This window comes from Magnusiomyces paraingens, assembly GCF_902498895.1.
Source record: "Magnusiomyces paraingens strain CBS 517.90 genome assembly, contig: contig5, whole genome shotgun sequence".
NCBI classification, from domain to species: domain Eukaryota; kingdom Fungi; phylum Ascomycota; class Dipodascomycetes; order Dipodascales; family Dipodascaceae; genus Magnusiomyces; species Magnusiomyces paraingens.
This window is the reverse complement of record NW_022474071.1, coordinates 150,014-177,500: the sequence shown is the minus strand read 5'-3', so window position 1 is coordinate 177,500 and position 27,487 is coordinate 150,014. Positions and strand designations below refer to the sequence as shown.

Here is a 27,487-nt window from a genome sequence, read left to right as displayed (position 1 = left end):
TGTGTGTGTGTGTTTATGGTAGTGGAGGTTTTTTTTTTTTTTTTTTTTTTTTAGTGTGTAAGGCAGCAGCGCTCGAAATTTTTTCAGTGGTGACTCTTAAAAAAAAAAAGATGGAGCTGTTGATGTAACACATTATGTAACAGATTACATTTGTGTAACAAATATATATATATTTTTTTGAGGCTCCGACACAGGGGGGGTCTTAAAGATAAGGGGTATGTGGAATACTCTAATAAACAGTATATTTCAGTCTTTTTTTTTTAAAAATTTTTTAATTTTTTTTCCATATCTAAGCACGTGATTATTTAAGATATTGATCTGTTACATTTTCTGTTACAAAATAATGTTAAAATCCAAATCTCCTTTCAGTCACTTAAAAATACAAATCAGTCACAGCTGGTTTTCCCGCCGTATAAAAAAACGGCCGATTCCCGCCTAAAAATTCTCTTTTTTTTTTTTTTTTTTTCACCACCAACCACCTTTCAAATTCCATCCATCAAACCCTCTCCTCTCCCCTCCCTCCTCCATCCATCCAAATCTAATTCATCCTCACCAATGTCTGAACTTGAACAGAAAGTCGCTGAGGTCTCTTTGACCGATGGCCCTACTCTTTACGTTAATGACTCTACCGGTATCGACGAGTCTTCTGCCAATGGATCTCAGGAAAAGCCCTACAAGACTCCCGCCTACGCCCTCTTTGTGGCTCCCAATGCTTCGATTATTGTCTTCAAGGATGATTCCTATGAGCCAATCTCTCCCTCTGCTCTCAAGAAGGCCAAGAAGGGTGCCGATGGTCTTGTGAAGAAGGCTGAAAAGGCCAAGAAGCTCGAGGAACAGCAGGCTGCTCGCGAAGCTGAGGAACAAAAGAAAATTGAAGCCTCAAAGGCTATTGTCATTGAGCAAGACAAGTCTCTCCCTGAGGCCCTCAAAATTAAGATCAAGGATTCCACCGAGAACCGTGGCAAGCGTATCAAGGTTTCCGGCTGGATCCACCGCTTCAGACCTCAGAAGGGTGTCGCCTTTATTGTTCTCCGTGACGGTTCTGGTCTTCTCCAGGCTGTTCTTTCCGGCAACCTTGCCAATGCTTACCAGACTTCCACTCTCACTCGTGAATCCACTGTTACCCTTTACGGTGTCATTTCTCCTGTCCCCGAGGGTCAGAGCGCCCCCAATGGCCATGAACTCGCCGTTGACTACTACGAAATTGTTGGTCTTGCTCCCTCTGGTGACGAGGCCTTTTCCAACAGAATCCAGGAAAATGCTGACCCCTCCATTCTTCTCGATCAGCGCCACCTTACTCTCCGTGGTGATACTCTTTCTGCCGTCATGAAGGTTCGTGCTGGTTTGCTGCGTGCAATTCGCGATGTTTACTACGAGGAGAACCTCACCGAAGTTACCCCTCCATGCATTGTCCAAACTCAAGTCGAAGGTGGCTCCACTCTCTTTGGCCTCAAGTACTATGGTGAAGACGCCTATCTCACTCAGTCATCCCAGCTTTACCTCGAAACCTGTGTCCCAGCTCTTGGTGACGTTTACTGCATCCAGGAGTCTTTCCGTGCTGAAAAGTCCCACACCCGCCGCCATCTTTCTGAGTATACCCATATTGAGGCTGAACTTGGTTTCCTTACTTTTGATGATATGCTTGACCACATTGAGCGCGTCATTTGCGGTACCATTGACAAGCTTCTTGCCGATCCCACCATTTCAGCTCTCATCAAGGAGCTTAACCCTAACTTTGAGGCCCCCAGCCGCCCCTTTATGCGCATGAAGTATGAGGATGCTCTTGTCTGGCTCAATGAGCACGAGATCCCCAACGAGGAAGGTGAAAAGTTCAAGTTTGGCGATGATATTGCCGAGGCTGCTGAACGCAAGATGACTGATACAATTGGTGTTCCCATTTTCCTCACCCAGTTCCCTGTCGAGATCAAGTCCTTTTACATGAAGAAGGTCAAGAGTGACCCTAGAGTCACTGAATCGGTCGATGTCCTCATGCCTAACGTTGGTGAAATCACTGGTGGTTCCATGCGTATCGACAACACTGAGGAGCTTCTTGCTGGTTTCAAGCGTGAGGGCATTAACCCTGAACCTTATTACTGGTTCATTGATCAGCGCAAGTACGGCACTTTCCCCCATGGTGGCTACGGACTGGGCACTGAGCGTATTCTGGCTTGGCTGTGCAATCGTTACACTGTTCGCGAGTGCTCGCTTTACCCTAGATTTACCGGCCGTGCTAAGCCTTAAATGATGACGATAATGATGATAATGATGATTATGATAGAATATGATTATATTATTTTGGAGATGATTCTTTTAATTTTAAAAAAAACAAAAAAGGAAGTAATTTGAATAAAAGTTTGTATTTTTATAAAGTTTTTTTTTTTTTAAATTTTTAAATATTCAAAATGTCGAATAACGATTATTGGATTAACAAGTGTTCATTATAGGGGGGACCTCCCTATTAAAGTACTGCCACATGTGTAACAACAACAACAACAACAACAACAAACACAAAAAAAAGGCTCACCAAAAAATTTTAAAACTCCTCCTGTCTTTACTAACAAAAAAAAAAGGTAGAAACTTCATCCTTTTTATATTTAAAAAACCCGCCACTACCACCACAACCACAACCGAAACTACTTTCTTTAACATCCTTCCACCCCATTTTTTTTTTAATACCCATCTACTAATGTCTAACCGATACTCCATCGATGAGCCCGTTCTGGGTGACGATGATATCGAAGAGGACATTGTCCTGGGATCGTTTCACCCAACCGAAAGAGATCGTGATCTGTTACGAGCAGACGAGGAGATTGTCAACTCACTACAGAAAAAGTCGTCAAAGTTTTATAAAAGCAACCACAACAATGACGATGATGACGATGATGATGATGATGACGACTACGACGATAACAATACCAGTAGCCGACCGTCTCGGTTTTTTTCCGGCAAGAGTTTACTAAAAAAATACAAGAAACTGGCATCCGAATCTACAGCATCTAAAAAAAAGGTCGGCTTTGCATCGGATGTCGTTGATAAACCAAGCAGCAATAACGGTAGATATACCAAGCTAGAGGATTACGATACCCCAACAGCTATTGGGGATGCAGCGGAGCATGGCAACTTCAACGACTCATCAGACTCAGACGACTTTGACAGCGATATTGAAATTGATATCCGCGAGGGCCTGTCACGGGCCGAGTTGCGCAAACGCACCCGCAAAGTTCACGGCATTGTGCTTGTTTTTGCTGGCTTTATCATTTTGTGGTTACTTTACAATCACTCGTTCCCATTCCATTCAGGTCATGGCACTGGCTCCGGTTCCGACGGCCAAGAGGGCTGGGCCCCACGCACAGTCACAAATAACGGTACACACGATTTCAAACCAACGACTCTTGTGGTTTCTCTTGACGGGTTCCATCCCCACTACGTTTCAGAGTCTCTTACTCCGCATCTACATACTCTCATGACCCGAGGTGGCGGTGCTCCTTACATGATCCCATCCTTCCCCTCGTCCACTTTCCCTAACCACTTCAGCATGGTTACTGGTAAGTACCCGGCCAATCACGGAATCGTGGGCAATACTTTTTGGGATGACAAACTGCAAAAGCAGTTCTTCAACACCAACCCCTCAGAAAGCTTGGAGCGAGTGTGGTGGGCCGCACAACCCGTTTGGGTCACAGCTCCACTCCAAGGAGTACGCACCGCAGTCCACATGTGGCCAGGCTCTGAGTCGGAGTGGAACGAGGTTACAGCTAGTGGGCTTTTTGAGTACGATCGATATAATGGATCGGAGATTTTGGAAAACAAAGTCCAGCGTGTTTTCACATGGATCGACCGCGAGATGGAAACTCGTCCAGAACTCATTTTAACCTACGTGCCGACCGTTGACACGGCCGGCCACAAATATGGCATTTCCGGTGATGGTCTGATTGAGGCGCTCAAACAAGTCGATTCACTTGTTGGGGAGTTAGTGTCGGGGCTAGCAAGCCGTAATCTGACTGAGATTGTAAACCTTGTTGTTGTTTCAGACCACGGCATGGCCCCCACATCCAATGAACGGCTCATTTACCTCGACGATCTCGTCGAAATTGATAATATCGAACATATTGACGGGTGGCCACTTATAGGCCTGCGACCCAAAACTTCCCTCAACCTCAATAACTTGTATCAAAACCTCAAGGAGGCCCAGTCCCTATATGGAGAGGACAAATGGGACGTGTACCTGCGTGAAGATATCCCGCCCGAGTGGCGGTTTGGTGGTAAGTCCAACAACAAATTCAAAAGCCGGATTGCTCCCCTGTGGCTAGTTCCCAAGGTCGGCTGGTCTTTTACCACAAAAGACCAAATGGAGAAGTTAAACGGCGTGTACAAGCCTTTGGGAGTGCACGGATACAACAATACTGAGGTCTTGATGCGGGCGCTATTTCTTGCCCAGGGCCCCTACTTTGCAGCGCAAGAGTATTTGCGACCATTTGAAAACATTGGTCTTTACAACATAATGTGCTGGTCACTTGGAATTAAGCCCGTGGCCAACGATGCACCTGAAAAGGTTCGCGACTTGCTAGCCGCTTTACCGGAAAACTGGACCGATGGTATTGTGTATCCAGGTGTTGCATTCTCTGCAGAGATTTTGCAGGTCAACTCGACATATGACTCGTTATTTGGTGAGGGCCAAGCCAGGTACGAGGTCCAAAAAGTAGAGGGAAAGGTGGAGAAGCCTGATGTTGCGGAGGAGCCTGCACCCGCGCCAACCCCTGAGGCTGCAGATGAGAATCCTGAAGAAGATAATATGGTGGCTACAGATGCGGTCCAGGATGATTTTGAAGATGGTAATGATGATGATGAAGATGATGGTGATAATAATAATGACAACCCCCCGACAAGTGGATCAACACTCAAGGATTGGTACGAATATTTCAAGGGCAAGGCTCAGGATGCTAAAACCTGGATGGGCACCAAAATTGATCATTTGACTGGATCAAAGGGACAAAGTGATAATTAAAACTGACGGTTTACCTTTTTTTTTTTTGGTCCTTGTATAATGTTTTTTATTTCATTTCCCCATTTTTTTTTTATTTTTTTCTCATTAAATTATAAACGGTTATATAGCAATCAATCAAAAATAAGTAGTTCATCAAACTCTACAGCTTTGCTTTCTTTGTAGAAGCCATCCAGCCAAACTCAAGCTTCTTGTCTTTGCCGACATCAATGATAATATTAAGTACAGATGTTTCAGTAGGATGAGCCAGGGCATCTTCAAATGCAGTCTGTACTTCATCTAGCGTGTGAACAAGGTACCCACGCGCACCAAGCGACTCTGCTAGAAGATGATATTTTGTTTCAAGCTGCAGGGCCGTCGAAGGGAGTGGTTTAGCGTCCAAAGTTTCATAGAGCTTGGGATCAACGCCATGGTACACGCCGGAATTATTCATAACTATAATAATCACGGGCAACCGCGAACGCACGGCCGTCTCGACTTCAATGGCACTAAAGCCAAAAGCTGAGTCGCCCTCAATGGCAACCACCAAACTCGCCGGATCTGCAGCCTTGGCAGCAATGGCGTAGCCCAGACCAACACCCATGGTCGCGTTGGTTCCGGCATCTAGGCGCGTACGCGGCTCCTGTAGCGGGAAACTCGACCGCGAAATATCCATTGTGTTTGCACCCTCAGACACATAAACAACGCGTTGTCCCGAGGTGGCAGTGTGCTGAGCAAGAGCTTCTCGAATCACTCGGTATACGGGCTGGTACTTAATAGGGAATGCCTGGTCAATGTCAGTACGTGCAGCCTTGGCTGTGTTGCGAGCCTTGATTGTTTCCAGGTGGGTCGGGAGAGCAGCTTGCACAAGTGCCGGTGGTTGCACTTGTTGAAACCCAGCAAGAAGTTGTTCGGCAACAAGTCCGACGTCTCCCACAATTGCGAGTTCGGGCTGGGCAGCGTTATTGCCAAGCTCATCGCCGGCCAAGTCCACCTGAATGAACTGAACATCTGTATGATACTTGGGGGGTTCACCATAATGCAAGATCCAGTTGAGTCGTGCGCCTAGTAACAAAACCACATCTGCAGATTTAAGAGCAGCCGAGCGAGCAGCCGATACATTCAATACAGAATCGTCCGGAATAACGCCCTTCCCCATGGGTGTGGGCAGAAATGGCACCTGAAGGTATGTGTGGAGTGCGCGGATAGCATTTTCGGCCCGCGCATATGCTGCACCCTTGCCAACAATGATAAGAGGCGATTTAGCAGTTCGAAGCAGAGCGATGGCCTGAGAAATACGGGCTGGGTCCCCAGAAGACTTCGGTGCGGGTCCTGGAGGTTTAATAAGAGGGATCTGAGAACGGTCTGCAGTGCCCTTGATGAAATCACCAGGAAGATCAATGTATGTAGGACCAGGCCGGCCAAAGTATGAAACACGGTAGGCTTGTTCTAGGAGCCCAGGAAGGGCCTCAAGGTTTGCAGGTCTTGCAGCAAGTTTAGTGTGCGGGGTCAGGTAAGCAACTTGGTCAAGTTCTTGGAATGCGCCCTTTTTTGTTTGGTGAGTTTCTGAGGATCCGGCCAGCAAAAGCAATGGCAGGTGATTTGCCGAAGCGTTCCCGACACCAGCAACGGCGTGCAAAACACCAGGGCCTCCAACAACTAGACACACACCAGGCTTACCAGTAAGATAACCGTATATGGAGGCAGCGTAAGAGGCAGCTTGTTCGTTGCGGAAAGATACAAATGTGATTCCTCTAGCAATACAAGCATCTGCAGCCTCAATGACGGGGATCCCGACAATGCCAAAGATGTGGGAAACACTGAGGGCGACCAGCGACTCAGCAATAAGCTCAGCGCCAGATAGAGTAGCAGACATATTGAGAAGATAGGGTATTGTGAGTGAGCAAAAAAAAAAAAAGGTTGATTGAAGTATGAAGTTGGATTTAAATAAATTTTAGGGTCCTAAATGGCGATGTCGAGCTCTTTTTATAGGTGAATTGCATGTTCCCACCCCACACACAGACTCACATAAGACCCGAGCCGTGCGGCGCAAATATGCCATTTTTTGCAGCAGCCACAATTTTTTGTGACAAAGCCGCCGCCACAATACAAAATACAACAATCGTTCAATAGTCACAGCCCGCAGACACAAACAACAATAACAACGATGACTCTAAAACAACCCTCGGCGGCCCGATGGCTGTTGATGTTGATGCTATTAGTATCACTAGTCTCGGCAAATAACGAATCGTTACGGTTCAGGCTTTCGGACGGCCAACTGCATGCCCATGCTCCTGTCCTTTTTGACGATGAGTCTCTTCGGCCCACAATTATCCCCATCCCTTCTGATATTGGGTTCAACACTTCGCGGTCAGGCCCTCATGACGACCGGCTCGTAGCACGGGTCTCTGCACCGTCTGTACATTCACGAGTCACGCATCACTATTACGTCCGTGCGATGGTCGGCTCATTATACGAAGCCCGCGTTTGCTGGCCCGCATCAGTCCCAGCCCAGTTTAGTATTGCGCTTAGAGATAATCACGACGGCAGCGCCATCCTCTCGGTAACATACTTACCCGACTATGTATCACAGGTGCCATCGCTCATGTTACATTCACCGCTTGAGGGTGCTTACGAAGTTATTGTCAACTTTGTTGTTCTCGAGATGCTTCCGCTTGACATTGCATGGATCCTAGTCACGATCCCAGCAGGCGCAATTATCGCCTATTTTCTATCATCAAAAGCAATTAGTTTTATTCTATAAGTTTCAAAAGTATATACGAGTAATTATTTACAAAAAAAAATTGTGGGTATTTCTTATCTTTTAATCTCTAGCAAACGCATGAGCCAGCCCAGCGTGGGAACCCAATAACTTCGCGAACATTTTCCTGGCCAGTCACAAAAGCAAGGAACCGTTCAAAGCCCATGCCGTAACCCCCATGAGGAAAACTGCCATGTTCGCGTAATTTGACATACCACTCGAGATCTGCAGGGTCCATACCCTTACGCTCCATAGCCAATTTGAGTCTTTCCAAGTCGTTTTCTCTCATGCTACCGCCTACAAGTTCGCCAATATCTGGAATAAGAAGGTCAAAGCACTTGACAGTTTGACGGCCTGCTTCAGGCTCGTTGAGTAACATATAAAAGGGTTTCTGGTCAACAGGGTAATCAGTGACAAAGACAGGGCGCTTGAAGTAAACACTAGCAAGGTATTTTTCATGGACAGAAGCAATAGAGTCGCCCCATTGAGGAGGGGCATTGGCAGGACCGCCAAAGCATGTTGGATCACGAGCATACTCCTTGGCCAAAATGTCGAGGGCTTCAGTGTAGGAAACACGAGGCCATGCTTCAGGAGAACCAGCAACAATTTCCCAACGTTCTCTAAGAGCTTCTTTGGCGTCAGGGTCACGCTTGACAGCTAGAAGGTCGCGTGCACAAAGTTGGCCTTCGACGTTATTTTCATCCAGCAATGGAGTAACTGCACTGCGTACCATGTTTTCCACAACATCCATGACCTGAGCCATTTCATTGACAAAGGCGATTTCGGCTTCAACAATCCAAAACTCACTTAAATGGCGGTTGGTATCGGAATCCTCAGCACGGAAAGCTGGAGCAATATTCCAAACACGGGAAAGCGCACCAGCAAAAACCTCAAGATGCAGTTGTGACGATACTGAGAGATAAGCCTTTTTATCTTGGCCAAAAAAAAGAGGGCCTTCTTTTCCGCCACTCAATTGAAACACTTCACCGCCTCCTTCGCAGTCAGAAGCTGTGATGAGGGGGGAAGAGACCTGGGTAAAACCGTTAGATGCAAAATAGTTGGAGAAAAAGGTAATGGCCTGAGAGCGGTATCGCAAAACTGCAGCGCCGGTATTTGTTTTCCAACGGTATTCTGGGATGGTTCGCAGAAACTCCTGAGTGTGAAATTTTTTCTGAAGTGGGTAATCTTTTGTGGCCGGGCCCAAGAGGTTGACTTTGTCTGCGGCAATTTCATAAACGGGGTTTGCTGGGTTGTCATTTTTTTTGGCAGGAGCACGTTGGACTGTACCGCTAACCTGAATACATGCACCGGTGAGCAGAGACTTGGCATCTTCTGGGGCAAGAACTACAGAGACCGGGACACCATAAGTACCGTCGGAGAGATCGGCAAAGGCAACGTTTTTGGATTTACGCACACTCTTGATCCAGCCGGAAAGAGTGACTCGGGAAGACTCTGGAGGTGGTGCTGTCAAAAACTGACGGTTGGTGAGCGGAAGCGTTGAAGTGTACCGGCGGCCCAAGGCCCTTATAGATTTGATCATTGGTGGGGTGGACTTATTAGGTTGGTTATTGAAGAAGATTTGGAAAGCTTCAATGGAGAGGTTTGGTGGTGGTGGTGATGAAACAGCAAAGCGGAAACAGGATCACTAGGCGTTCTTGGATATGCATACGGACTGAGATTTACAGTTGATGAAACTGCCCTTCCTAAACCAGCATTGTTTTTTATTTTTTTTATTTTTTTTATTTTTTTATTTTGCTGTTTGCCTCCCTTGCAAGTTTTTATTTCTTTTTAAATTTTTAAATGATTTGAAAGATTGAGTGAACTTGTTTGGAAATCATTTTTTTTTTTTTTTTGAAATCTCTTATTTCACTTTTCTTCATTATTATTATTATTATTATTATTTTTGTTACGTTTCATACTATATAATCACCCATATAAACATTTGATTCTTTCACTCTAACAACTTTTTTTTTAATCTGCTCCATCAAACTAACCATGGAAGGTAAGCCATTTTATTTATTTTTTATTTATTTATTCTTTTTCATTCCAAACGAACAAAAGACTATGAAAAAGCCCATATTTCTAACTACCTGACTCGCAGAATCGTGGTTTGATATTAACCAGCCGCCGCGTGCCCAGCCGCCGCACCGTCCGCAGTTTCCTGCATCTACAAAAGTGGGCCGGGATCCCACCCTAATCGGTGCTGAAAACCCTGCAACCGAGTGTGATCCGTCAACAACAACAGCAACACATACTATTAATACCATGCATTCTGGTAGTACTAGTAATAGAAATTATAATTATAATTATAATTATAATAATAATAAAAGTGATAAAAGTGATAAAAGTGATAAAAGTGATAAAAGTGATAAAAGTGATAAAAGTGATAAAAGTGATAGCATCAACAAAAGTTCATTTTCACCTTCTGTTTCTCGTCAGTCTCACCTTCGATTTTCATCTGCAACTGCTAAAGCTACAGTCTATGTCGACGTCGACGAGGCCGATCTCTCAACTGAAAGTATTCTTTTACCCGCAGAACCTTACGGATCCACTAACCACCATTACGAGTATCCCGTTAACCCGCGTCCTAGAAGTTCACCAGATCCTTCAGCTCCATATAGAACCATATCTAGAAGCTCTTCTTCGTCTTCAGGCACCATCACGCCCCCGCGGTCACGCCCCACCCCACGGCTGTATTATGACCCCAACATTAATAATGACGACAACAACAAAAACAAGAATATCGTCATAAATACAAAAAACTATAACAACAACAACAACAACAACAACAATAATAATAATAATAATAATAATAATAATAATAATAACGATCCTAATAGCAACCATGAAAGCTCCCCCCATATTAGCTCCGGCCTAGAGTTGCCTCTTTCTTCCCAGTATCATCAAAACAATGGTAGTAATACCGTCTCTATCATTACTCCTACCACTACCACTACCACTACCACTATGGCATCTGCAGACGCTGATCTCCGCACTTCTCTCTCTTCAATCCTTAGACCACGACCAGCACGACTAGTGTCTGCACCTGCTAGTGCCCCTTCATCATCATCTCCTAAACTTCATTCTCCTACAAATGCGTCTCGGCCTCCGTCTTCTTCTTCATCTTTTTCGTCTGGCTCTTACCCAGCTGTGGTTTATTTTGACCAAACTGTGTCATCCATGCATCACCAACACAACCACAATTACTACTACGGCAACCACCATAACCACCAACCTCCACAAGACACACTGTTTCTCGTGTCTGAACGAGAAGTGGACCGCCGAGAACTAGCCCACTTTTACGGAGTGCATTCGACCGTTTCAATCACGAGCTCTGCAGAGTCGCTCCTGTCTTCTGGAAGTAGTGACGCCGATCCAAATAATGATAATGGTGGAGACTCTAAAAATGCCTCGGCAGATATTTCCTCTTCCTCCTCTGTTGCGCATACACCACCGCACCATCGACCGTCCCCGCAAAATAATAATCCCAACAACACTAAGAAGAAGAAAAGGCACCATGGAAAACATGATCGAATTAAACGGTCGTCTTCTGCATCTTCCTCATCTTCAAGACCTTTTGTAGATTTAACAACTGTATCTCTAGCGGCAGCAGGTCTGTCGCTGGTGGCGGGACTTTCTTTTAGTGCGGGCTACGCTTTGGGTCGACGTTCAACAGGTCACTTGACTGTTTCAGGGTGATAATTTTATAAAATCGTCGTATTTTACGATTTTATTTTTATTATTACTATAAAATTACAACCGTTTTTTTTTATTTCTTTCATTATATAGGATGGTTTGGGTGTTTTTATTTACTATTTTAACTTTTTTTTAACTTTTAATTTCAAACTAAAACGAGGATTTTCTTTTTTTTTTAATTACTCTTTCCAGTTCAAAAAAATAAAAAAAACAGTTTGTTAGAATATGTTGCATTATCCATATTCCATTATAAACCACAGTAGCCCCCTAAGTTGCTACATATCTTTCTCAGGTTTGCTCTCCACCACTCATTTCGTATATATTGCAAAAAAATTTCAAACCTCTTCATCACCACCATACACACACACACACACACACAAACACACAAATACACTCTTTCAAATGCTGATCCCGCATCCCGGCAGACCGTCAGTCCCGTGGCGGGCCCTTGCTTCATCTGTCCGGGTTCACCTTTTCTTTAGACCTTTTCATAATCATCGTCACAACTTCAATCATCATCATCATCATGTTTCTCCTGCACATGTCATTAGTCCATACCTCGAGACTCTACTCTACGATCCCTCCATTTCAATCACCTCAGACTCTCTTGCCGACCGCACGCTACCGCTCCAAAAAGCAATTATTCAATTCTGTTATACTCCAGAAAGTATCTCATCACGAACTTTGTTGACTAAATCTCTTTTGGCTACCAAATCCCAAATACCCGTAAACGCATTCGCAGAGCTCTTGGAAAATCTCTACTTTATAGTCATTAAAAGTTTTGTGGCCACTGGAAATACCCGCAAATGCATTTCAGTTCATGATTTCTTTTTCTCAAGTGACATATTTCCCAATATATCCCAGACTCAGTGGCTTGGATTTGTCAAAAGTATGCTTCGTTTCGCAGAAAATACAGACAATGAAAGTAATACCTCTATAAGTGAACCTAGTCACAGCATCGTTCAAGCATTATACCAAGTCCACTGTCGCTTTGGATGGAAAAACACATTTGAACAAACGGCCGCTTGGATGTATTTTGATGGGAAGATACCAGACTCTCAACTGGCCCGCATCAAACCTTCTCCCAAAGACTCGCAAGATATAAAACTCCCCATACAGGAATGGATTTGGCGATTATTTCTGGGTGGTGATCTCCCAACTTCTCCCTGGCAGCTCATATTTTTAGAACGACTCCTTGGCCCAAATTCAATTTCAACCTTAATATCTTTATCCTCTGAAGACTTTATTCGCATTAGTCCAACAGGCTTTCATTTGTATCGGCAACTCGTGCACAGCGTGCGCGCAGGCCAAAATGGTCCAGAAGGTACAAATACATTTATCTCAGCTCTCGAATCCTCCCAAACGTTGCATAAAATTGCAGAAGCTACACTTTCAATGCCCAGTCCTTTTGGGTTCCATGTTGCCGCCGCATTTACGCGAGCCATTCCCTCGCTTCCTCCATATTTCTGGTGCACAGTGCTCCTCAACAAGCAGATTAAAACTCAGCAGGTCCTGAATCTGTTTAAATCACTTAACAGAAGCATCCCAGAAAAAGTCAAAGAAACTCTTGTTTTCCGTGAATCTTCTTTAAATTCAGATTATAATAAAACATACAAGAGACTCTTCAATATTCCCCCAAACAAATCTGACACTGAACTGCTAAAATCTTACGCAAACACTGTTCGCGTATTGTGTAAAGAAACTCCAGAAATCGCCCACAAAATCATGCAGGACCCTATTGCATACAAAGTCCCGGAAATCGTCAAGGCATATCTCACAGGACTTCAAGAAACTAACCAGTACAATCGGCTGTGTCGGTATGTCGAAAGAACTCTTGCACCCAATGCCCAAATCCCTGCAATTTACCGACTCTTTTGGCCATATTATCTTCTCGCCCTTACCTTTGCCAAAAATCCAAAGTACCCGCGACAGGGAACCCGTTCAAGAGAAGCCCTACACTATCTCTTTGCCATTCTCGGCGCAAAGGCAAACATTAAAATGCGCACAAACGTCCGGCATTCCAAAGACGTGATGCCTCTTCCTCTCAAATCCCTTGCAACACTATTCCCCCTCAATGGTGTGCCACTTACTCAACCTTTGTTTGATCGTCTCGCGTACCGATTGCTAATCTATGGTCGCACCAATACCCATGCGGCCGGGAAAAAGCCGCTACTTCTCCCGTTAGCCCCGCTCCAACTCATCAAGCTTCTGCGACTCGCTTTCGCTGCCAAAACAAAGGCCTCACAACCAAAATATCAGCTCTCACCCTACCGCCTATACCAGTACCTTGACGGTCTGCTCTACGGGTCCATGGCTGTCCCTCGCAGCGATCTCATTACTTTTCTTACAAAACTCTGGGGGCTCTATCCGGCCGATGTAGCAGCATGGAAAACAACCCACCCAGGCACCCGGTTTGCCCACGAATATCTCTCAGCCCCCATAATCCATCATATTATCTACATTGGCATTCTCTTGTCCCCATCAAAACCTTGGTGGGTCCTCGCCATGATCCGCCAAGCTCTCCTCGATCTCCCAGAGTCTTCTCCGGTGTCGTTTGCCTCACACGGCCACCTCATTAAGGAAACAGTCGAGTCTGTGCTTGCCCGCATTTACACAGAACAACCTATCTACAATAAACATGCAATGTACCAGCGTGCTGCTGCTGCTGCTCGAGCTCGTGGTGTCACTTTTGTGCGTCCAGTATTTAACCACTACTATGAACAAATTCCTGGCCATGAACTCTACAAGGGCCATAGCGAACAGGCTGCTGATTCAACATCACACTCTCGCATTTACCAGCAACCACTTCTCGCCGGTCCTTTCCGCAACGCACGTTCTCACATTCTGTGCAGATTCCCCTCCGACGTTCTTTCAGATGCCCTTAACATGATTTGGGAAGGTGTCTCCATGAAGGAGGTCGACGCTGCGCTCATTCACAAAGGTATTCGCGTCTCACCAGCTACTGTGTATAGTATAACGCGTGCAACATCCACGCGCACCCCACGCAATCGGCGCTACAAGACTCTGGCCCTGAAGCGACTGGCACGCAAGTTGCGTATAAAAAAGGCGCGTCGACGTATTTACAACAATTACAATCACTAGAGAATTGGCGTTTTGTTGCAGAAAAAAAAGTTTTCAATTGTATATATGTACAAACCTCCTTTTACCGATGTAAAAATTCGTCATCCGTACTAATTTCATCGTCCGACAATAATCCATGATCTTCATCTGTCCTGTGCAGTGAATCCTGCATGGCATTGAGCAAACGTGCACGCGCTGCCCTGTGTCCCTGCGCGCCGTTACTATCTTCATCATCAAGCATTTCTAGGCTATGTTCGTCTGTGTCAAACATCTTGAGCAGCTGCCATACGTCCTTGCGTGTCAACAGGCCCTTGAGCTCGCCCTTATAGGTGAATAAAATGAATCGTAGACCCAGTTTCTCAAACATGGATACCGCCAACTGCAGACTGCTTTCCCACGAAAGTGTGATTGGGCGCAGTTCTGCAAATTGATATAGAGGAACTGCCGATGACACATCCGCTAACGTACCATCATAATCGATTGTGTGAGAATATTCCGAATCGTGTGCAACCATAGACGCTGGCGACGCATCTTGGTATGGTCTTTTGTTACGCTGCGATGGTGGCATAAAACTACATTGTGTGTTTGGTGCAGCATGTTCTCCCACACTATCCAGGGCTTTTTGTAACTCCGAGCGCATAATGTATCCCACAAGTGTCATATTCGAAGTTGATTTTGTAATGGGGAACCCCCGTGTTTGTGTTGAGGAAAGCATCTCGCGAAGCATGCCGAGTGTTGCTGTTCCATTAGCCGGAATTATAGTCAGGTCTTCGACTTTTGTCATGACGTTTTCCACAGTCACGTCTGGAATAGGTTGGTCGTCGTGGTTGTCTAAGAAAGGATACTCCATGAACTGGATCCAACTCTCGTAAATTCCCTTGTGATTAAAAGAATCTGAAACCCATTTGGACACCATTACACCGGTCATAATGGGAATAACATATGTCAGTGCACCTGTAAGCTCAAACATGATGACGACTGTCGAAACTGTTAAATGTGTCACACCACAAAGAGTTGATGCAGCACCAACAAGCGCATAAACACCTGGTGTAATACATGGGCCATCTGGAGGACACGCTTCAAAAAGGAAAAAGTCAGGGTGACGAATGTGCAGAGTGCTAACCAAGATTCCAATAGCGCGCCCAATAAGAGCACCATTAAGCATAGATGGCATAATAATTCCTGCGGGAATGTTCATGCCAAATGTATAAGCAGTTAAGAAAAACCCTTGAATACCAGCTCCGGTAAGAACAAAGTAGTCTGAGATCCAATAATCAACGTCACATAGATGGCCTAAGTCACTATGAGAGCACTCTTGAAATAAATATGATAAAGATAAAGATGAGGGGATGCGCGTAAAAACACTGGGATATGTCACTATACCAGTGACGAGAGCAACGAGCATAACTTCGATAACTGGGTATCTTGCGAAAAATGATTGTTTACGGCGCCATGTTGCAATCTTAATGTTTAAGCTATTGAATAAGGCGCCATAAAGGCCACCAATAATTCCAATAAGTGCAAATGGAACCAACTCAAATCGATGCCATAGCCGATCGTACACTACCTGGAAAAGAACAAGGTTGCCTGAACGAAAAGGATTGATAAATTGGAGCGTGACAGCAGCAACCATGGCTGCAACAAATGATGTCCATAGGGTTCGTTCCGGGAAGTAATAAGAAAGTTGTTCTAGAGAAAATAGCACGCCACCAATTGGAGATCCAAAAGCCACGGAAATTCCGGCAGATGCGGCGGCCACAAAAATTTCACGCTTCTTGGCTTCGTTGTGATAAAGCTGCGGGAACAGTGCCATAACTATATTGGCGCAACAACAAGAAACGTGAACTAAGGGGCCTTCTTTCCCAACCCAAAGACCCGCTCCAACCACGAGAATAAGGCCGATTGATTTGAATAAAAGGGTTTTGAAACCGAGCATCCCGCGAATGACAAACCCCGATAAAATGGTTTTTATTTCGGCAACACCACTAAATCTCGAATGGGGTGAATATGAGAGAACAAGAAAACATGCCGAAGTTGCAAAAACGATAGAATAAATTATGTAAAAAATGTAAGACATGGCAAAACTGCCAACGATATGGTTCTCAACATGGAACGCACGCTCCCATGTAATCCATTTAGGACACTCGTCTGTTAGGTCGATACCCGAGCAGCAAAAGTCGCGAGGAAGATAAAATGCATCTGAACAATACCCAAACTTGACGTCCGCAAGCCAGCGAGATACAATGTCGATAAAAGCGGCTACCAGAGCAGCAAAAGAGCCTGTTCCTAGCAATACAAGCCAGACATGACTAACATCCAGAAACCAGACCAATTTGCCATATAAACCTGGGAGATGTTCTACACGTTCTCGGCGGATGCGTTCTTTTGCGTACTCATACTGCCAGTCAATGGCAGACATGTCGTCGTACGAAAAATTTCTGTTGTTTTCAGAGTATGAAAAATCATTGTCGTCATAATAGTCGGGAGAGTGATCTCCTTGAGTTGTTGGTAGGTGAAATTTTCGGAGAGTATTTGCGATGTTCGAAAATGAAAAGGAAGATGTTGAAGATATACCCTGATGAGATTCCGGCCGGGTTGTTTCTTGAGAGGTGTGTGTATCGATGGGAAGATCATCGAGGTCAGATGCAGTGTCGTCAATTATATCAAAGTCATTGTTAGATGTGTTAAAAGCGGGCGATGAGGAGGCAGCTGATTCAGTAGAAAGCGGCATTATGGGGGGAAAGAGACAAAAGATCGATGAAAAAATGAATCAACGCAGCTTCAGAATTGGCATATTTCTTAAAGAATAAGAAGGGTTGGTTTCTTCCTTTGATTAGGGAATCGCGGCCGCGTGAGCAATGAATATTGATTGCTTGAAAGAAAGTGTAGTGTGTTTTGACCAAGTTGACGTGTATTTTTTTTGTAATTTTATCCGGCTTATATCAGCGATATATGGAGGATCAAAAGAACGTGTTGTAATACAGGTGGCAGTGAAGCCAAAAAGTGTGTAACTGTAACAAAATCTTCAAGGTGCTTATATGAGCTTATTTTGAATATATGAGTGAACTAAATTTGAAATGAAACTTTTAAAAAGGAAGAAAGATTACAAGTTTAGATTATCATGAAATATCTTATATAGAGGAGTTCATAGTAATAAATAACCTAAATAAAAGTTATTAAAGGTGTTTGATTATTTTTAAACATTTCTCTAAGGGAATTTACTTATATATATAACTATATAGTTATATGCTTACCAGTGGTACTTTAAGCTTACCTCTAAGAGGCAAGCCAAAGATAAATCTTTTTGATAGTATCATCAAAGCTTTATTTGTTTAAACTTTCAAGAAAAAAAAAATTAAAATTGAAGGAGCCATTTACAAGTGTAAAATTATTATAATATTATAATAAAGAAAAAACAATGTTATATTGATCTACAGGTCTAATTGACAATTTCTCATTTGTAGCTCTTATGGCGTGGCAAAAGGCATCATTCTACTGACAAATATCAAAATAAAAGGACAACCTATCCGCAATTGAATAAGTATTTAGCTGATCGAGACCTCCAGCTTAATGGGAGGTTGTTTTTTAGTGATTCATTAAGTTGAAAACTCCAACATTTGAAAAGTTTGTTTTCAATGTATATTAGCTTGTTAATTGTTAAACCCCGGTACTTTGCTTTTTTTATTTTTTTTTTTTGTGAATCTGCGTTCTCATCTACCTATATTTGATTCAGTCGTTGTATTTTATTAAGATCTTCAGCTAATCCATTAAACCCCTCATAGAGTCTTCCGCTTATTACTCAACGGATCTCCTAACAAATGACTCTTTCGAATGAATCTCACGCTTTAAGGATGTCCCTGTTTGCAGGTGTTAAGCTCAAAACAAGGACAATTTCAATTTCCGTATGCATTCATTTTTGAGCTTCATTCCCCTAACCCTCTGCCGATTTCTCTAAACTCCTCTTACGCCATCCTCCCCACCCTTAAACCAATTGATAATTATAAATACCGGCTAACTTCCTTTCTCCTAAAATTCAATTTCTTCCACCCAATATATTTTTTCTTTTTTTTTTTGTGTGCTATCTTTCTATTCTTTAAACCCCACATATACTACCATCTATAAACATTACAATGGCTTCCAATCCCCCTGCTAACTGCTGTGCTCAAGGCTTCAAGCACACTGGTGTCGCCTCCGGTAAAATTGTCGACTACGAAGGTATCAAGTACTACGTTACTGGTGATGAATCCTTGGCCTCTTCTAAGCTCCACCTCATACTCACCGATGTCATCGGCTACTCTTTTATCAACATCCAGCTCATTGCTGATGAGTACGCCAAGACTGGCTACTTTGTGGTCATTCCGGATCTCTTCAGTGATGACTCTGCCCCTCTGAACCCTCCTGCTACTTTCAACCTCTTTAACGACTGGTTCCCCAAGCACACTCCTGAAATTACCCAACCCATTGTTGATAAGGTCGTTGAATTGATCAGATCCAAGTGGAACCCTGAGTACCTTGTTGCCACTGGCTTCTGCTTTGGCGCCAAGTATGCCGTCAGACTACTTGGAGCCGGTAAGGTTCAGACAGTTGCCATCTTCCACCCATCATTTGTATCAATTGACGAGGTCAAGGCTATCAAGGGTCCCCTTTACATTGGTGCTTCCGAGGTCGATACCATTTTCCCTGCCAACCTCCGCCGTGATACTGAGGACGTGCTTAAGGAGATTGGTGCAAAGTACCGTCTTACTCTCAACCATGGCGTTGCCCATGGCTTCTCTGTTCGCGGTGATGTCAGTGATCCTTGGATTAAGTATGCTAAGGAACGTGTTTTTGCTGATGCTGTTGATTGGTTCCGCATTTCTTACGAAATTGAGTACAAGAAATAAGAATCTTTGGTGTGTTATATAAAGAAATATATTTGGTTTTAAGAATTGAGTGGCGATGAATGAAAAAATGGATGAACATCTAATATATATATATTAGATGTTAAAATAGCAATTATAAAAAAAATTTGTTAGTAAAAGCACTATCTGCAAATTCTTTAAGAATGGGTATGTTTTGCAATGTACGGATAATATGAAATTGAAAAGTTACTAAAACTCTTATACAAAAACAATAAAAAATAAAAACAATGGAGCCAAATGTATTATTTAAGTAATTCCATATATATATATATATATATTTGAATTAATAGCTCCTTTTCTTACGTTTTTCAATTCCACTTTTATTACATCTTCTAGAACATTTTGAGAGGTCATAACAATGTATCTTATCATCAGCGATGTTATTAGTAAATTTACCATAAAAGCAAAAATCATCACTTGGAATCAGAATATCTAATCATCTAAATCCTCTTTTGTTAAAAGAAAATAATTAGAAATCATAAATATTGTCTTTGTAACTCTCTTAATACTAAAAATTAAATCTTTAAATATATACATTGATGCAAATTCAGTAGACTAGTGCGATAATCAAGGGTTCATCTGTATTTAAACTCTTGCCTGTACAACATTTTTGTCACAAAAAGTTATTACAAATCCACCTTTTTCGCAACAATTGTCTTTACAAAATAAACTTGCATCAAATGACAACACCTTTTTTTTTTTATCTGAATTTTCAATACATTGGAATATATTCCAATAATAGCTATCTATTAAACTCCAAAAAGGTTAATAAAATCACGAAAAAAAAGTCACATTTGAATGCATCCAATATATATATGTTTTTTCTTTTTCTTTTTTTTTTTTTTTTTTTTTATAAATATATATCCCTGAATATTTACTTATAAGTAATCATATGATGGGATATTTCGTGTGGCTAACAAATCATTCGAGAACTTTTTAGGAATCTTGAAAGCATTATGCTAAGTTCTTCAATTGAATAAAAATTAATTTTTTTTTTTGACAGCCATTTCGTTTATTTTTTTAAACAACTTCTATCAACTAATTAGAATGTCATTCTTATAAGAATGACATTTTTATTCATTTTAAACATTTTGCTTGACATTTTGCACCGTTTTTAAATTAAAAGTTGGAACGAGAATCAACTGGTTTCTTATTAACGGTAGATCCTGATATATCCACTTAAAATTAAAATTAAAAATTAAAAAAAAAATTGTCAAATGTAATTCCACTTATTTATGAAAGTTAATTTTTTTTTTAAAAAAAAAACTGCTTTTTTAAAAACTCTAGAACCTTTTTGCAAAATATTTTAAACTTATCCAAATTTCCGGGTTTTTTGCCCATATGTCACTTGGCATAACCGTATTAATATGGTACAACATTGCGAAATGTTTTTGTTTCCCTTTATGTATACTATACTAAAAAAAGAATCATTTCCATTCTTGTTATGCATGCTGATATTTCTCATTTAAATAAAAATTTATTAGAAAGCATTTGTTTAATTTGCAAGGCTTAACAAAAATTTCAGCCAAACAGTTTGTTCATTTTTGGTTGAGAAGGAAAGACTGAGCGTTCTTTTGTCTCTCACCCCTCTCTAAAAAAAAAATAATATTTCATCTTTTATATCTAATTAGAGAAGATTTATAAGTCTAAAATTTATCTTCTTTTGCTGATCAGATAATTATCTAAACAAACAAACAAAAAAATAGGGACAAACAAACAAATATGCTGCAATGATTAAAAGAAAGAAATATAAAGAGAGAGAAAATCCTCTTTTTCCAATTTTTTATTTGGCTTAATAACGTTTTTTTTTTTTTTCATGCCCTATTAATTATCTTTAACTGAGGCACTTTTTCTAAGATATAGTTGATCATTCTGGCCTCTATTTTTTTTTCTAGTTTCTTCATTTTCCCATTTTGACCCCTTTTTTTTTTGTAAGTAACAACATTTAGATATGTGGAGATACTTCCAAGTTTAATATTAAATAATTTTTTTAGAAAACATACACAAGTTTAAAAAAAATCAAAAGCTCACTGTTTATTTCTCATAAAATCTTTCGGTAAGTCTCGCATATTTTAATCTTTTTTTTTGTATTTTTTGTATTTTTTGTATTTTTTTTTTTTTTTTTTTTTTTGGAATTTAACATCTTGTTAATAGAAATGAAAGGGCTATCAAGAATTCTGCTTCTGCTTTTGGGATCAGTTGCTTCTGCTCAAAATGAGGTTTTACGAAGATCTAATTCATGCGTTACTCATGTCAATGAGAGTTCTTGTCAAAATTATTTGAGTACTATCATGAGTGTTGATGACCAGCTTGGTGAATTCCCTTCTGATACTCTACGTTCTTATTTTCTAAGCTTGGGATTTATTTATGACTTTGTTTTTTGTGCTCTAGAATATAGTACAATAGAATCACAAGCAAGCCAAGCAGGACTTAATGAATTATTTACTGAAGCCGGATTATATCAGGACATAAGTTCACTCTCATTTTGTGAAGATGTGACCACGTCGGAATCTTCTAATTTTAATTTTGTTTCCGAAACTTCAATTTTTTCCTCTGAACCAACTACATCTCCAGTTTACAGTTCTGATATTCCATTTGAAGAACCGACAATTTCCTCTTCTTCGATCTATAGTTCTCAAATTTCCTCCAATGAATATTTTTATTCAAATTATAGTTCTTCCTTGGCTTTTGAAGAATCTACTTTCTCCACACCCATTGTAGAGTCAGCAACTGGAGTAGGGTCAGTTTTTTCTGCAAACACTGAAGAAACCTCAACACCGCCTTCTACAATCACTACTACTTCAACGCCCACTATTTGCGCACCAAATTACGACACCACTCAATGTTCAGAGGCATTGAGATCATTTATCGCTTATGTCTATCTGACTTCGGTGACAGCAACCCCTACTGCTGTAGTACAAATCCTCAAGCACAAACGTAATGTTCCAGACGTGTCACAATACTACCATTCTCCAGGAAATACTGCTCTTGCGGCTCTTCTCTATTGTTCCGCTTCTTATACCGACTTTGCTACTGTTTTTAACCAAGAGTTAGGTCGGGGCTTAAATGATGCTGAAGTTCCCTTTACACCTACAATTTCTTTATGCGATGGTCCTGCAACTCTTGTTGTTCCAACAACCACTACTGTTTTGTCTGAGTCTACTTCATCCGGAGATTTTTTAGAACCTACTTCAATTTACAGTTCATTAAGCTCTCCTGATACTGCACTCGAATCTACCACCCCAGAATACCAAAGCACTACTACTTCTGCGAAAGCAACAACTACTGTAGCTACAGATAGCACATGTCCCACCCTTGTTAGTGAAAATACTTGCCGCTCTTATTATACTCAGCTTTTGGCCAACACTCAGCTCTTCAATGGAATGACTCTTAGTCAGTTACAATTTTTTTTTAAAACTTCAGGTTTTTCTTACAGCTTTGTTGTATGTGCAGGAACTTACACAAATATTTACACCGAGGCTACCCAGAACGGGCTTTACAGATACTTTTCTTCAGCTGGTATATTAAGTACCCTTACAACCTGCTATTCTGCAGCATCTACGTCATCAACTGTAGTTCCAACAACTACTCAATTCATTGTTACAAATAGCTTATTGACAACAACAACTTCTATTCCCAAATCCACTTTTGAAGAAACAGTTCCCACCTTTACTTATATTTCTGACGAAACCACAAGCTTTTATAATAGTTTTATTTCTTCACAATCTGAACAGAACTCAGCTGTTCCTCAAACTTCAGTCATTGAGCCTATAACTATCACAACTGATTTGCCAACAACAATAAGCGTCGCTTCTCCTACAACCACTCATTATTGTGCTTCAGATTATAATGAGTCTGAATGCCTTAGTGCCTATACTTCTTTTATGTCAGTAGTTGAAGACTTAGGTGATGATCAATCTAGTTATCTAGCTTACCCTAGAAATTCTGAATTGCCTGCACTTCTTTGGTGTTCAATTGAATATAAGGCAATTGCAACTCAAATCAATGCTCCTGATGGACTTTTTGATCTTCTTTCTATGTATAGACTTCCTTTCACACCTAGTATTTATCAGTGCACAGAGTACGCAACTTATACAACTCATTCATCCAATAACCCCTCCACTTATACCTCAGAAGAAAATGAAAGCTCTTACAATAGTTTTATTTCAAAATCTTCTTCACAATCTGAACAGAACTCAGCTGTTCCTCAAACTTCAGTCATTGAACCTATCACAGTCACAACTGATTTGCCAACAACAATAAGCGTCGCTTCTCCTACAACCACTCATTATTGTGCTTCAGATTATAATGAGTCTGAATGCCTTAGTGCCTATACTTCTTTTATGTCAGTAGTTGAAGACTTAGGTGATGATCAATCTAGTTATCTAGCTTACCCTAGAAATTCTGAATTGCCTGCACTTCTTTGGTGTTCAATTGAATATAAGGCAATTGCAACTCAAATCAATGCTCCTGATGGACTTTTTGATCTTCTTTCTATGTATAGACTTCCTTTCACACCTAGTATTTATCAGTGCACAGAGTATACAACTTACTCATCTATTAGCTCCAAGAGCCACCAGTCATCAAATCCTTCACTGACTGGAAGTCCTACTGAGACTGGAATTCCTACTGAGACTGGAATCTCAGGGCCTACTTCAACTATTCAAACTGAGTCATCCATACAATCTGACTTTTTTTCTTCTGAAGTTTTACAATCTTCTTTCCAGGAAAGTAAAACTTTTGAGACAACTACTAATACCGCTATATCAACCTTGATATTTTCAACTTCTTCTAAGCCCATCACTTCAACTACATCCACATCCACATCCACAGCTTCTGTTTCTGCTATTCCTACAACCCCTCTTCAGTTTGATGCACTTGTGGATACTGTTTTCTCAAGAGCCCTTTCCTTGTTTCCTCAAAGCTCTACTAACCCCCTAGTCTCAACTCTTATCAATGAAATTTCTAGTGTTGTTATGAATGTTCTTGGCTCAGTTGCAAAAAGATTGATTTCATTTATTTTGAACTTTTTATCTTTGGGGATCAGAAAAAGAGACACTGAAAGTGATGTCATTTCTATTTTCACTGATTTCACCACTACCTTGAGCAACTGGTTGACTGAAAGTTCGTTCCAAGATTTCCTTGACAATCTTAAGAACCTTTCACAATTCTCTGACTCTGCTTCTATTCTTGCTAATATTTCTTCATCTGTTGGATCGACGTTTGATGCTATTAGGGAAGCTATTGCCATTTTATCTGCTACTTATCCTGATTTTGTTTCTGTTGCCAACAGCTTTACTGACATTTTTGATGAGTTTGTTTCTCAAGCCACTACAGCAATTGATAGTAGTGATAACTCTTTGATTTCATCGTATTTCTTGTCTTCTGATATTGAAACTTCAGCCTCTGGGTCTTTAACTGTTGAGTCTTCTTTTGAAATTTCTTCTGTTGACTATTCTAGATCTTTTATTAGCGAAGGTTTTTCATCAGAATCTGTTATTATTGAATCCTCAGTCTCTGAATCTTTTGCTAGCGGGGCTTCGTTTAAATCATCTGTGTTTGAGCCTTCGATTTCTGAGGCTTCAGTTTCTGAATCTTTGAATTCAAACTTTATTACCTCTACTTTTGTTAGTTCCGAATCGAAAGCTGTCTCAGAGTCATCCGCTGAAAATTCAAGTTCTTACGAACATTTGAGTTCTGAGGCTTCTTTCCCTGATTCATCTCTTGGATTTTCGTCTTTTGAAGGTGCTTTTACTACTCTTACAAATACCGTCACCAAGTACACTACTGTTACTTCAGTCGAGGGAACCAAAACTGTTACGTATACAGAGCCATGTGAAACAGACACTGAGACCGTCATCATTAAACCAGGAACCACTATCACTTTGACTCAGCATTGCTCTGCCTGCTCTACTAAAACGCTGACTTCTATTGAAGTTGCAACTTTGACATCAACTAAACCGGATAACGAGGTTGTTACTACAACCAAAACAAAAGAGGTGTCTGTTGTTGTTGAAGTTAGTACCCTTCCGGGGGCGTCTCTTATTACAGAGACGCATACTCTTTCTACCAACAGCGAAGGTCTAATTATTACTGTGACTGAGGCATGCAGCAAATGTGCCACTCACACCATTGTAGAGACTGGAGTCACTACAATTGTAGAAACTTCTGGAACGAACACTGTCACTATTACTGAGCCCTGTGAAAACACTTACACTGTTGTAGAGTCTCCTGTTGTTTTTGGAAAGTCTTCATTGACTGAAACTATAACTATCTCTAATGCACTTGAGACTACTGTCTTTGTGGGCTGCTCAAATTGCAAAACTAAGGTTAATACTGTTTCTGGATTGACCACCTATACTCAAATTTCTGGTGATACTACTGTCACAGTTACTGAACCGTGTGATATTGCATATACTGTTATTGAAAGCCCTGTTTCCACTGGTGGTTCAGTTTCCACTGTAATTTCTACCATTTTTAGTTCTTCTATTATTTCTGTTCCTGTGTCGACCATCGCTGAGACTTGCGAGTCTTGTAAGACTCATGTTACTGTTGCATCTAGTTCAACTACCTGGACCTCTATATCTGGCAGCTCCACTGTAACCATCACAGAACCTTGTGAAACAACATTTACAGTTGTTGAGTCTCCAGTTTCAAGTGCAGGAACTACTGAATACTCTACTATTACACTTATTTCTTCTCTAGTTAAGCCCACAGAATCGGTGATTTTTGAAACTGAGGCTTTGACTTACATTACTTCCTCTGGTACAAATGTGGTTAACTATCCAACTCAATTAGAAAGCTCTGTTGTTGTTTCAAGCAAGCAACTTGCATCCGCTATTTCTGTTGTTAAATCACCTAGTGAGATTTTCAGTTCTGTTTCAACTGCTTTGCCGTCTTCTGAAAATGAGTTAGGTACTTCATTGCTTTCTGCTTCCACATCCACATCCACATCCACATCCAACGTTTTACAAGTAAACCCAACACCAGAATTTACTAGCACAGTTGCTCAAGTGAATTCTGGTGTTTCAGTAAAGGTTGGAACTAGTCTTTCTGGCGCTTTATTTCTTTTTGCTATTTTCCTTTTTTGAAAGGCTGAATTTTTTGTAGAAACACACATAGATTTTTATTAATACGCCAATAACTGGTAAATATAATAACAATGTTTAATTACTTTGACTATCATTTTAACCTTCATTTTAAGTTAAACGATAGACTTGGCAAATAAAAAATTATTTAATTTAACTTCTACTTTGGTACTGAAATGTAATAATGAATTGGGGTTCTCCGTGTTGAACATTAAAAGTCTACACAATCCTGAAGAGCATAAACGACATACTGGATTGGTTTTCATAAGTAAAAACTAAAAATAATAGTCTGTTGTAACGACAATCCTTAAAAGAATATTTTTCTTTATCGTAGATAAAGGTTTGTCTAGGAAAAACAAAATTTAACGTCTTAAGAAGAACTTGGTTCTTCTGCATAAATTGACTTAAAGTTAATTTAATTATAATTTATGCGTCAGTAAACTTAAAATGTACTAAAGCCGTACCTGTCATATGTCAAATTTTACCAGATTTTTTTCCAATTAGTCCCAACCTCCATGATTCGCAACATTATTTTCAATAATTAAAAAAATAATTACCAAATTTTACTTGAAATGAGAAGTACGGGAATCGAACCCATGTCACTTGCTTGGAAGGCAAGTATGATAACCACTACACTAACTTCCCACTATATTGTATTTAAACTAAAAAAGAAATATTATTTGAGGTGATTTTTTAATCTAGCGGCTATTTTATGTGGCTAAATTATTTTTTATAACTCTTGAATAAAAACAAACAAATTATTTTTTGATTCCCAGAATACCCCCTTTTCCTGAGGATGTGTACGGGAGTATACACCTAGACTGAAAACCACAGGCTACCCTGGTTACAGGAATGCCGACTCTTCCGTACAGTCTAAATAGCCTGCAGGTGATTGCGGGCCGTATCTCTGGCGGAAGAGATTGAGAAATACATGGGCGCCGGTGAAGATAAGTGGAAATGGGTTGGGAAGGTTTTGGGATCG

The 27,487-nt window shown here is 41.1% G+C and overlaps 10 protein-coding genes across 10 annotated transcripts; 7 read left to right on the top strand and 3 right to left on the bottom strand.

The window, feature by feature from the left end:
• Positions 1 to 555: 555 nt before the first annotated feature.
• On the top strand, positions 556 to 2,241 carry SAPINGB_P005715 (uncharacterized protein; the record flags this gene model as incomplete). Its single annotated transcript, XM_032000429.1, has 1 exon — positions 556 to 2,241. One exon carries the CDS (start codon positions 556 to 558, stop codon positions 2,239 to 2,241), a length of 1,686 nt encoding a protein of 561 aa, XP_031856320.1.
• Positions 2,242 to 2,686: 445 nt separating this feature from the next.
• SAPINGB_P005714 (uncharacterized protein) lies at positions 2,687 to 5,002 on the top strand (the record flags this gene model as incomplete). Its single annotated transcript, XM_032000428.1, has 1 exon — positions 2,687 to 5,002. One exon carries the CDS (start codon positions 2,687 to 2,689, stop codon positions 5,000 to 5,002), a length of 2,316 nt encoding a protein of 771 aa, XP_031856319.1.
• Positions 5,003 to 5,141: 139 nt separating this feature from the next.
• Positions 5,142 to 6,854, bottom strand: SAPINGB_P005713 (uncharacterized protein; the record flags this gene model as incomplete). The annotated part of the gene is made up of 1 exon (XM_032000427.1): positions 5,142 to 6,854. One exon carries the CDS (start codon positions 6,852 to 6,854, stop codon positions 5,142 to 5,144), a length of 1,713 nt encoding a protein of 570 aa, XP_031856318.1.
• Positions 6,855 to 7,145: 291 nt separating this feature from the next.
• Positions 7,146 to 7,742, top strand: SAPINGB_P005712 (uncharacterized protein; the record flags this gene model as incomplete). The annotated part of the gene is made up of 1 exon (XM_032000426.1): positions 7,146 to 7,742. The coding sequence occupies one exon, from the start codon at positions 7,146 to 7,148 to the stop codon at positions 7,740 to 7,742; it is 597 nt and encodes a 198-aa protein (XP_031856317.1).
• Positions 7,743 to 7,809: 67 nt separating this feature from the next.
• SAPINGB_P005711 (uncharacterized protein) lies at positions 7,810 to 9,279 on the bottom strand (the record flags this gene model as incomplete). The annotated part of the gene is made up of 1 exon (XM_032000425.1): positions 7,810 to 9,279. The coding sequence occupies one exon, from the start codon at positions 9,277 to 9,279 to the stop codon at positions 7,810 to 7,812; it is 1,470 nt and encodes a 489-aa protein (XP_031856316.1).
• Positions 9,280 to 10,004: 725 nt separating this feature from the next.
• Positions 10,005 to 11,438, top strand: SAPINGB_P005710 (uncharacterized protein; the record flags this gene model as incomplete). The annotated part of the gene is made up of 1 exon (XM_032000424.1): positions 10,005 to 11,438. The coding sequence occupies one exon, from the start codon at positions 10,005 to 10,007 to the stop codon at positions 11,436 to 11,438; it is 1,434 nt and encodes a 477-aa protein (XP_031856315.1).
• A 399-nt stretch (positions 11,439 to 11,837) lies between these two features.
• On the top strand, positions 11,838 to 14,537 carry SAPINGB_P005709 (uncharacterized protein; the record flags this gene model as incomplete). Its single annotated transcript, XM_032000423.1, has 1 exon — positions 11,838 to 14,537. The coding sequence occupies one exon, from the start codon at positions 11,838 to 11,840 to the stop codon at positions 14,535 to 14,537; it is 2,700 nt and encodes an 899-aa protein (XP_031856314.1).
• A 61-nt stretch (positions 14,538 to 14,598) lies between these two features.
• Positions 14,599 to 17,247, bottom strand: SAPINGB_P005708 (uncharacterized protein; the record flags this gene model as incomplete). Its single annotated transcript, XM_032000422.1, has 1 exon — positions 14,599 to 17,247. The coding sequence occupies one exon, from the start codon at positions 17,245 to 17,247 to the stop codon at positions 14,599 to 14,601; it is 2,649 nt and encodes an 882-aa protein (XP_031856313.1).
• A 1,399-nt stretch (positions 17,248 to 18,646) lies between these two features.
• Positions 18,647 to 19,399, top strand: SAPINGB_P005707 (uncharacterized protein; the record flags this gene model as incomplete). Its single annotated transcript, XM_032000421.1, has 1 exon — positions 18,647 to 19,399. The coding sequence occupies one exon, from the start codon at positions 18,647 to 18,649 to the stop codon at positions 19,397 to 19,399; it is 753 nt and encodes a 250-aa protein (XP_031856312.1).
• A 2,174-nt stretch (positions 19,400 to 21,573) lies between these two features.
• SAPINGB_P005706 (uncharacterized protein) lies at positions 21,574 to 26,508 on the top strand (the record flags this gene model as incomplete). The annotated part of the gene is made up of 1 exon (XM_032000420.1): positions 21,574 to 26,508. The coding sequence occupies one exon, from the start codon at positions 21,574 to 21,576 to the stop codon at positions 26,506 to 26,508; it is 4,935 nt and encodes a 1,644-aa protein (XP_031856311.1).
• Positions 26,509 to 27,487: the final 979 nt, after the last annotated feature.